This window comes from Chlorocebus sabaeus, chromosome 10, assembly GCF_047675955.1.
Source record: "Chlorocebus sabaeus isolate Y175 chromosome 10, mChlSab1.0.hap1, whole genome shotgun sequence".
Lineage (NCBI taxonomy): Eukaryota > Metazoa > Chordata > Mammalia > Primates > Cercopithecidae > Chlorocebus > Chlorocebus sabaeus.
The window spans coordinates 16,430,362-16,441,769 of record NC_132913.1 but is presented as its reverse complement, the minus strand read 5'-3'; the positions used below and the strand labels follow the sequence as shown (position 1 = coordinate 16,441,769).

At 40.3% G+C, this 11,408-nt stretch overlaps 1 protein-coding gene across 2 annotated transcripts in view; it reads left to right on the top strand.

Moving 5' to 3' along the window:
- Positions 1 to 4,343: 4,343 nt before the first annotated feature.
- Positions 4,344 to 11,408, top strand: part of DPP10 (dipeptidyl peptidase like 10) — a 687,795-nt gene continuing 680,730 nt past the window's right edge. The window contains exon 1 of one of the 2 annotated variants that reach the window (XM_007964753.3): positions 4,344 to 4,568. In XM_007964753.3, the coding sequence (XP_007962944.3) occupies positions 4,497 to 4,568 (72 nt within the window). In that variant the 5' untranslated portion in view covers positions 4,344 to 4,496. Of the gene's footprint in view, positions 4,569 to 4,689; positions 4,808 to 11,408 lie in introns of those variants that run through there. The other variant, XM_007964755.3, reaches the window with a different exon arrangement.

Genomic DNA, 11,408 nt, shown 5'->3' with positions numbered 1-11,408 from the left:
AAGAATCTCAGAACAGAATGAGTAATATACATGGGTGTCACTTAAATATATAGTGCCTTTACTTCTTTCTTCTTTTTTTCTTTAAAAGTAAATTCCTGTTATAGTTTACTGGTTAGAGGTTCTACAATGTAGCTTGTTTATGAGGATTGCTCAGCATACTGGTTTTCTGCCCAGGGACATGATATGCATTTTGGGGAATTCAAAAGCCAATTGAGGTGAGTAGAGGTCATTTGTAAATCGAAACCAAATGATAGCAGAAGATGTGAACGAAAGCTATTTCTTCATCTGCAAAGAGCTAATTGGACACATTTCAGGCCAAGTCTCTGAAGACACAGCTCGTGAACTCTGTCTTCTTGATGCTGTGCTCATTATAGACACTCAATAGAGGACTGGCTAATGCTAGGGAAATCCCCATCAAGGTGGCCTTTACATGACACTGCAGATTTACCTCAGGAAGGAGAGCAAAGAGAAGGAAAATGTAGTGAGGGATTCAAGCACCTAGCTGCTTGTGGGGTACTATTTGCCTTGTCTAATTTATCTGAAACTGAAGAGTTTGTCTCTAAAGGATATCCTACTTCACAAAATCTCAAGGGACATTTGTCTTTCTGACATATCAGCTGTTAGCTAGGCCTTATTTCTTACTTGGTTGTTTTTAGAGTAAATTTTGGTTCTTTGGTCCTGTGTCTGCTATTTGAGGTGGAAGATTGAATACTGCATAGATGACCTCTGTAATTTTGCCACAGATACCAAAACACTATAATGATAATCTTAAATTAATTCAATTATTATCTAAATTTTATAACCTGTCCTCAATTATCCACCTTAATATTTCTAAGTAAAGAGAGATGTACTGCATTGACACCCTGTTTTTAAAGGGTAAGCCAGCAAGAGAAAGAAACACATTGTAGATATTCACAATGTTGTATGTGAGGAAGTTTTTGAATGACTTCAGAAACTCAAATGAATATATTGAGAAAGCAGCATTGTGAGTTCTGTCTACATGTGAACCTGAAATTAGGATTTGAGGCAATCCATTTTCAGAAGGAAGTGATGGAGTTTAAATCCTAGGAAATCTTCCTGAATAAAATGGCCATGTGTTGTAAGGTTCAGATATTTATAACCCAAAATAGAAGGAATTTTGCTAGGTGATCTCTCCAGTTCTTTTTCGGTTATGAGAGTCTGATTTCTTTCCATGAAAAGGGTACACAAACTTCCTTTACTGTTATATGAATGTTATAAAATGTATACTTGTCTATGAATTAGCTGATCAAAGATAATACATAAAAAAATATTCAAAATACTCTGTAAATCTTTTTTTTTAAATCTCTCTTTAATAGATTTTTGTATTCAGAAATGATACTTTGTAAATGCATTTTAAATTCTAGATTTCTGAATTCTAAACATTATCAAGACAAAATTGTGACTATATGTGTCTGTAAAACTAGAGAGTACTGGAAAATGTGGTGAATGGTAAGGGCCTTTTGTGAGGTAATTATTTAACTTATCTATTGATTTTTTTTTTAAAAAGTCTAAGTACTTAATTGACTCTTCCACTAAAATTTAAACATATACAAATAATTTTTCATTCGGAGGATAGGCATTTGATATATAACATCAACATATCATCATAAAAATTTAGAGAATGAGAATATCTTAATGGTCACCTGGTCTAAACATTTTAATTTTACCAGGTAAAAAGGTAGAAGCAAGAGATAAGTGACTTCACTGTGTTCTATGCCTTTATGCTCTGATGGACCAAGAAAATCAACCAATTGACATCTAGTCAGGTACAGAACCCTTGTATCTACACTGCATTAGGGTTATATCTACTTTAGTGCTTTTAAAATTTTGTAAACATTTGATTGTGAATGGACGTTTTGTATTTTTTCTTTAAAACTAACATCATTAGAAACTATACAAAACAGAACCACAAATACTCCCTTCTAAGGTGTAAGGTATTCCATCATTTCTTGTTTGGACGTTAGGATTTTATCTTCAGTAAGAAATTAAGTTGAAAATGAAGTAGAACATCTTATACTGTAATTCAAGTGCAGTACATTGAAAAAATAAAAACAGTATTTAAGTTGGGAAAATCCGTTTACATGTGATTAAGTTTTAATCAGTGCCCTTAACCTAGATCTCAAAAGCTAAAAATGTTCTTAGCTTGACAAAATAACAACCCATTCCCAAAGACAAATACTTAAATCAAAGAAGCATTTTTAATAAAAAAAATTCACACACACATACACACACAGACCCCCACAATACATGAAACATGTAATAATGTATGTCTTTATTTGCAATGAAGTGGGTTTTATACTGAACTCAGAACGTAGATTCAAGTTCAACAGTTGAACTCAATCAAGTAAGTAATCTTATATAAAAGGATAACTCCCTCTAGCATATACTTATCCTGTGTGACAGATATCTCTGTAATAAAGTAAATTCCTTCAACTCAAGCAGACTGTCCAAAATGGAAACACATTGAAAAGATGAATATACTCAAATAATCAACAGAAGAGCAAAATATAAAAATGGGAACATTTTCTGAATAATGCAGACACCCTCCTTCCAAAAAGTATTACATGTGAGGGAATATCTAGATTGTCACAATTAGTGGATAAACTGCCCAATAGCTATTATACTGGTGTTTCATTTAAAAAAATTGCTTTATACATTCGCAACTTGCAAAGTTATTCCTAGCAAAAAGTTATTTCTCCTGAAACAGAGTAAATAGGTCATTCACAATATGCACTGGAGTATATTTTTGAAAAACAAGATCTCCACTCACCTCTAATTCTATCTTTCTGCTGGCGATTGCTGATATATTTATTTTAAAATACGTATTTTATAGGAACTATTGTTACAGTTAAAATTTAGGACAACATTTTAATTCATGTTTTAGAAACTCCTAAGGCAGGAGGACAGCTCCCACCATTTTACAAAGGCCTTTCTGTTAAGAAGTGATTAATTAATGGACTGAGTGGCTCAAAGCAGGGAGCCAGTCCTTAGCCAATAAAGCCCTACTCAGTGCTACCCCACTGTCCCATATTCTCTGTTCTCTCTGCTGGAACTCTCTTGTGCTGAATCCATGAACACCTAAATATTCAACTCACTCCTGCCATTTCTCTGCTGAGCAATCTCCTACAACCTGTGCTTGAGACTTGGAGACTGTTTGTGGTCCATGGGCTTTAAGGGCCCGGGGGAAAGCCACGTGCACTAGTGCATCTGGATGAACTGCAGACTTTGTCTATCCACGAGAATTCAACTTCCCAAGAGCTACATTGACTCATTGATTTGTATCCAGGCTCCGGGGTCCCAATTCCCACACAACATAAGTTCCCTGAAGCCAGGGAATTTGGTAGGTTTGACTTGTTTAGTCTCTCTCCCCTGCAACCCTCTCTCTGAGCCTCACAGTGTATTTGGCACATAGTAGGTGCTCGGTAAACCTACTTTGAATGGGCCAGGGTTGTGTTGAAGAAAGGAAAGGCTGGGAGGACTTAAGATTTGAAGATTTTCCTACATGTGTCCAGGAAGAAAGAAAAGGAAAAAAAAAGTGAGTATCAGATTCTTATCATCATTACAGTTATTATTGTTTTTAACCAACCTTTAGGAATTCCACTGACATTACCCAGGCAGCTGGTAGGAGAATCTGGGCTGGAGGCTAAAGGATGTCCATTGCCCCAAATCAGAAGGCGCAGAGCCCCAGGTCACAATCTGAGACAACCCCTAGGGTCCCGACAGGTGTTGCCCGCCTCCCATAGGGCTCCGGACCCCGAGTCCCCGACTGTCCCTTGCCTTCTGGGGCGCTGGAGCATGCCCAGTGGCAGGGCTGGAGTCACCGAGGGCTTTGCACGGGCGCACTCCGCTTCTCCGGGTTTTAGCAGAGGCCCGCGGGGGGCGGGGGGGGTTGCGTGTTGGGGGGGTAACCGCGGCACCCGGCAGCCTTGGGCGCGCGAGTGGGGAGCTCTTGCGCCGCGCAGGGCTGTCTCCCCCGTTGCGGTTGCTGAGGAGATGCTGGAGCGCGGCACCCGGCTGCTCCACCTGGCGCGCTGAGCACAGCGCTGGGAGCCCCCGGGGGCGGGCGGCGGGGGGCGCGGACTGCGGTAGAATGCGAGCCCGGCTCCTCCAGCGCTGCGAGACGTCTCTCCAGCTCGGTCAGGTGCCGGGGGCCCGCCGCTCGCCGCTCCACTAACTTGCCACTTGGTCGTGTCTGGTCTCAGAGGCTCGCTACGCTTTCGGCTGGTGGGGGGCGGGGAGAGTGGGGAGTTAGAGGGTCTGCGGTAGCCGAAGGAGGGATCCTGCGAGGGGGAGCCTGCCTGGTGCCGCTCTTCTTCCCCTCCCCGTCGCTCCCCTCCCCCCACCCCGTCGCTGCCGCTTTCCCTTTCGCCAATTCCGAGAGCGACGGGCGCCTGTGACATGCGAACGCTGCCAAGTGACGGTCCCCGAGTCTGAAGTGCCCGCGAGGAAGTGAGCGCCAACGCGGGCCGCCGGCGATGACAGCCATGAAACAGGAGCAGCAGCCCACCCCGGCGGCCAGGGCGAGCCAGGCGCAGCCGGCGGACCAGGTGAGAGTTGGCAGCTGCGGCCGGGCACTCCCGGGAGGGGTGGCTCCAGTCGGCGCTCCCCCCGCCTCTCCTCCCAGGCTCGGCTCCCACGCCTCCCTCTTCCCACCCTCCCCCCCGCCCCAGTTCCAGGCTCTCCTGCTTATCCATGGACTCTGCGGGAAGTTAGAGCCTCTGAGTGCGCTCCGGAGCCGGGCGAGAGGATGCGCAAGGTGGAGAGCCGCGGGGAAGGGGGGAGAGAGGTAAAGGCTGAAGGTGCCCCGGGGAGCCCCGGCGGGCGGGCTACCAAGGGAGGGAGAGGTGGCCAGGGCCAAGGAATGGGGCCTCTTGGCTCCCTGTTAACACACGCTGAAAAAATCTGCTGCGCTCCTGATGTCCACTTATCGGGTTCAAGCCCGGTCTTCCTATAGCCGGGACGCTCGCTGGCCAAAGCGACCCGAGTAGGCAAATGACCTTTAGGCGGACTGAGTTTTTCTTTTCCTTTCTTGTTTCTTTTGAGGAGACGGGTGTGTGTGAGGTGGGGTGGTCGCGGGGGTCGATGGGGAAGAGGGTCCCAGACATCTGTAGTCTGCTGAGTGAAACGGAGCTTGGGGAGCAGCAAGGCATTAATTATTAAGGGGAGCTAGGAAGGTGCTGGCTTTAGTGATTTGTTGGGTTTGGATGTGTTGTGTCTGCAGAGATGAGGTGCCCTGCGTGGGCTGAGGGTTATTACTGTCTCTTTCCCGTCCTTCTACACCCGCCAACCCCTTTTTGTTTTGGTCTTTAGAAATCTGTAGCATAACCATACCGTCGTGGATCCCCATCTCGTCTCTGTCCCCGATATGGGGTGATTTGGGAGTTCGGTGTCGCTCTTTTTCCAAAGTTGGAGGGTCGGGAGCGCCAAGATACCCTGGCAAGGAGAAGGGGGAGGAAGGCTGTGCTGAGCCTGGTGGAGGTGCCGTCACGTTTACATCAATTAGAGACTCTGGGCAGAGAGAGCTGCCCTTAGGTCAGGGATTAACTGTGGACCCCGAGGACCCAAGCACTGGGGTAGGAGGATTGGGGATCTTTGCTCGGAGTGCACGGCGAAGGCTGCTGAAGGCGTTCCCGGCAGAAACCCTCCCAGCTTATTGCTAGCATGGGATGAAGGGAGTGCACGCAGCTAGGCTCCAGCAGCAACTAGGCTTTTCGCGTATTCTAAGCACTAAAGAGCCTATTAAGGGGAGCTGTCCAAATCGCCCAGTAGTGGTGGCGAGACAGAGGAGGTGATGCCAGCGAGGCTGTTATTAATATTGCAGACTTGGTCATCTCTCCTGGCTTGTAGTCTCTTTTCTCCTCTCCCCTCCCCTTCTGTTTGCCCTCACATATGTTTCATACAGGTGGTGGGGATTACTCAATGACTTAAAGCTCCCTTCTCATTTATTAGTGGGAGGGGGTTGAATGTTGGCAGTTTTTACAAAGCATTTGTTTTCTTAAACTATCCTCTTTGATCCATACTCTAAGTATGAAAATATTAAAAGATCATATGTCCCTTCCTTTTATACCCCTTCCTCCTAATCCCCAGCACACATCAGAATGTGAAAACTGGTTAGCAGATATATAAAAATAATTTCAGGACAGGAACATGGATTTAACATCCTCTTTCAGGCTGACAGCCCTTAAATTTCATTAACAAGCCGCTGAGCTTCTCTACTGCTCTTGGAATGATGCTACCAATAAGAATGATTAGTCAGGTGAGAGTCCTCACATGAAATCTTTGCTCACTAACCTGTGACACCAGCTGGTTACTTGAGGCGCTGCAAACAGTTCAGGGACGGTGGAAGTGGGAGGCAGCAGCAGAGCAGAGCACGCAGAAGCTGAAAATGTGTGTATAAATAGTGGACACGCTGTCTATGCACAACAAACCCCTTTGTCAGGATTAATCTGGTACTTAAAATTCATGTGAAGAGATAGGTTCAAGCTCCAATCCATTTTTCTTGTTAGTGTGCATTTTTTAATAGCCACTTCAAATATTCAGGGAGTGGCTACTTTGCAGAGCTCTTGCTTTGATAGAGTATTTTAAGTGCCTTTCTGAGTATTGACATGATTTTTAAATGTCAGTTTTATGCATCTTATGCATGTGTTAAAATAGATTGATTTTACAAAGAAAGTCAACTGAAATATATACATGGCAGCATCGCAGTGAGGGTTTTTCAAGCACTCCCAGGAAATACTCATATCTAGCATATTTTTGTTCAAAGCTTGACATATGAAATGATGGACAAATAATGTGAATTATGTTAGTGAAAGCTTAAACTACTTTCCGTAAGACTACTAAGCTTTTATTAGCCATATTAGTCATTATGGTTTAATTCTGCAATTGCCACACAACTCTCATGCAATACTAGATATAACAGCTTCATAAAGATGTGATTAGGTGTGCTGGCTTCTGTAATCTTTCAAAAAAAAGATTCACAAATTTAAATTAAAATGTACCTTTATGAAATTATACCTAGTGGTTAAATAGGGCATATGGTCCAGCAAATCAATCACTATGCATTGATTTTGAACAATTTAAGCTATTGCATGTTGCCAAAAATGTCTTCTAGTTTCTATGGTAAAGATTTTTATGAAACCTCGAAGATGCCTTGTCCTGAGGCCATCAGACACCTATTTCCGCTTATAGTACAGTGGAAGACCATAATCCTTCCTCTAACTGAAAATGCTTCTGGACCATATAATTTGGTTATGGTTATAGTCCTGTAGAGGGCTCAACCTTCCTGTTTTATTTGATGTGTTACTGTCCTCTGGCACAGGGTGCCATGACAAGAGGACATGCTGTCCCTTCCTAGAGAATGGTGACAACAAGAATAGGAGGGACTGTGTAGGGATCGTGTGTTTTATGAATATTCTGAATCATTGGAAATATTTTTTATCATCTTAATAATCTTCCTTTTAAAGATTCTTTGATCAAAAAATATTTACAACAGTTATTTCTGTTGCTTTCATAACACTCCACATTTACAAAATGTCTAAAAACAAATGCCTTGACATGAGTAGACACAATCATTTCTTAACATGATCAATATCTCAATTAACATTGAAAGATCTAAGAACTTGAGTGACTAATTGTAATTTATTATTATTTTTTAAAATCCCTTCTTGAATGCTTGCCACAGGCAAAGTACTATTCTCAGGGTTCATACAGTAACATTTATTGAATGTATTTTTCTATTTGATTCTCAAAGTAATTTTTTGAGGTGGGTCTTGTTTTTATTCCTATTTTAGAGATGAGAATACAGAGGATTAAGGAAGTTACGGTGGAGGTAAGACTTAGCCAGGAACTCATGGAGGTCTGAAGCCTTACCTTTTAACTTCTATACAATCATAATACAACATATTTCTATTGTAAGGATGAAAATAATTGCAAATCATCTGTGTGTGCGTGTGCACAAATTTACCTTGAATATAAGACGAATGAATTATTTGTTTAAAGCTTCAGCTATACATGTAAATCACAGCTCTGGAAATTTTAAAGTTAATAATATCACGCTACTGATCTAAATAATATAAAAAGAACAAAATAGATCTTCATACATTTATAGGAGCTTTTTTTTTTAATCTTTGCGCCACTTGTCCGTGATGACGAGACTCTCCAGGTTTGTTAAATGAGTATATATTTTTGTTAATGGTCAATCAGACAAGGTTTAGAATTTGTTCACATTTCCACCAGGTGGCACCCTTCTGCTGACTCCAGTGGGTAAAAATATTGCCTAAAAAGCATGGCTGTTCTCTCAGCTCCAGAAACAAAACAAAAATAATCACACAAAAACCAAAACAACAAAAACAAAACCATCCCACTTTTTAGTGTATGACTAAAAAGCATATTTTTAAAAGCAACTATTTGACTACAAAGACAGCACTTGTTATGCATTTTCTTTAAAAAAAAAATGCATTTTGGTAGAAAACCAATCTCTTACAATTGAACATGTGGCTGTCACTTGATGAAATAATTCATGACCAGAATTGAGATCAAATGTGTAACGTGTAAAATGCCTTCTGTGAATATCGATGTGCTTTAGACATTTAGGTAATATTAACTTAAAATGTTTTAATACAGAAATTGGTATTCAGTATTTTTATTTCACCTTTGGTCTAGCAAACCAGATTAAAATATTCAAATATATGCTTAATGAAAAATTGCAAAAGAGTTATTCTTCTAGGTGTCCTTTGCTAATATATACATGTCATAATTTGATCAATAAACTATTGTTTTTAAAACAGAAGCTTGAAAAGAGCTTTCATAAATCATATTGAACAATTTTAATGAATAAAACATTTATTCTAATTATTAAACATATAAAATGTCATATTTAATTGGGGATAGAGTTCTATATAATTTGGTTATAAAAATATACATTAAATAAAAATGTTATATGGAAATCTATGATTTGAGAGAAAATATGCATTTCCTATTCTCCTTCAATGTCTTATTTTTTATATATAAATATAATATATAAGTTTATAATATAAATATTATATATAAGGCATTTTATTTATTGAGTTAAGAACATACCACAAAATATCTCTTGCTTAGAAGCTTCTCATATAGCTGTATATCTATTTGATTATTTCAGGATCTGAGCAAATGGTATATTTTAAAAAGATTAAATTATATAAAAACAACTTAAAGAAAATTGTATTATTAAATGTTAATGCCGCATTAACTTGTGAAGCATATTACATTGGAAACAAAACACTTAACCATATTTCTCCCAGTCTGAGTAAAAATAAAGCAATTTCAAAATTTTGGTTTCTTGAATTATGATTACAGAATGTCTCCAGCTTTACTACTTATAGGCACATTTAAAATTTACTTAGTGTGACATGTAGCAGACACAGTGACAGAATGCTGTGGCTAAGATTGTGAGATTTTTTGTGCTATCAACCACAAATATTTATTCGTCACTGTCTATGAGTTATGCACTGGAAATCACAGAGTCAAGTTCATATCCCAGGTCCACGAAAGACCACTGTGTTTTCTTGGGCAGGATAACTGAATTTCCCCATTTCGTCTGTGAATGGAGGTGACTGCAGTTCCCCTTAGATGTTTGTTCTAAGGGTTAAATGAAATAATATGTAAGAGTTTTTGAATAAGGCTTGACTCATACCAAGTCTTCTTATTAAATGTATAGTCTGGGAATAAGAGCCTAGACAAAATTGAAAAAAAAAAAAATCTGGGCCTGGTGCAGTGGCTCGCACCTGTAATCCCAGCACTTTGGGAGGTTGAGGTAGATGGATTGAGCCTACGAGTTCTAGACCGGCGTGGGCAACATAGTGTGACCTTGTCTCAAAAAAAAAAAAAAATTAGTAGGGTTTAGTGGCACTCTCCTGTGGTCCCAGCTACTTGGGAGGCTGGGGTGGGAGGACTGAGGATTGCTTGAGCCTGGGAGGTCAAGACCACAGTGAGTCGAGATTGCGCCACTGCACTCTAGCTTGGGCAACAGAGTGAGACCCTGTCTCAAAAAAAAGTCTTAGAGGATTATTAAGCCATGTGTAGCTGATCCATTATTTTAACTTTACGGACAACCACATTTTGCAGTACACGTATTAATATGATTACACATGAGTTTTTTGGTGCATGTAAATATTATATTAATGGATTTGGACATCAAAACTATTTTAGCAGGCATCCAGATTTCAAAATATTCTGTTACATCCTGACTTTCATTCAATCAAAATTGAACAGTAAAATTCTTTACTGTTCTACTCTGTAAGAAGTCAGGCTAAAAGTAAACTTTGGCTAATTCTCACCAAGAGTTGAGTTAGCTGCTGACTATGTTGCATGTTGTTTTCAATGCAATGTACTTCCCAAGGTAATTAGCATGAGAAAGAGGATATTTAAAGGAAAGACAGATGGGATTTACAGAAATGACTCAGGGGGTGAGATTTCAGTCAGTGTGGCAGGAGAATGTGCTTGGCAGTGGAGCCACCAAGAAACCAGGGTGCATGCCCCTATTGTTATGGGGAGGGGCATGGAATTGGATTAAACGTAAGTCAAAAGACTTCTTCATAAATTTTTTCTACAGCTTTTTCTGTTTAACTTTTAAACATACATGTATGCTCCACTTATTAAAATAATTTCCATGTATTTTCATACTTGCTAAGTGACTTGTGCGTCTTAACCAAGTTCATGTACTACTAACATTAGAATGCGGGCCATATACTAAGACATACATCAACCCAATAAAGGTTGGAGGATTTTCCATCTGAAGCCCTGTACAAGGTCCAAAAGGAGGCCAGATAAATGATAAAGGGAATGTAATCTTCTTCATAAACTTATATCCTTATGGATAGTGACAATTATTCTTGCTCTAGTGAACGCTGCCCTGCCTTGAGAAGTCGTGGGGCTTAGTATTGATTATTCCCAGCATAATCTTGTTTTAAAGTTTTTATTGCCCTGATCCACAAGTGTCTGGCAATAACCAATCTCTGTTTATTTGTCCCTATCTAATAGCACCTGTTCTCTAAGGCGTTTAAAATTAGCACCTACCTTCTTTCTACATGGTAGACATTCTTATCATCGACTACATATTAACTCAAGGAATGGTTGTCATTTTCAGTATAGTAGAGAAGGCTGGGAAGTAGGTTCAGTGGGGAGACTGGGGCACTGAAAAGAAAACTCTTTTATTGTAGCTTTATGTTTGTTGAGCTTTCCTGAATTCTTAGAATTTCAGGCATATCCATTTGTAATGGTAAATGTGTCACCCACTGCCAGGCTAAATACAGAAAATTCACTTTTATCCAAAACTGATAAAAATAAATATTTTGAATTGTTCTGTTCCGTAATTGATGTGAACAGTATTCTTTCAATGTTTTCCACAA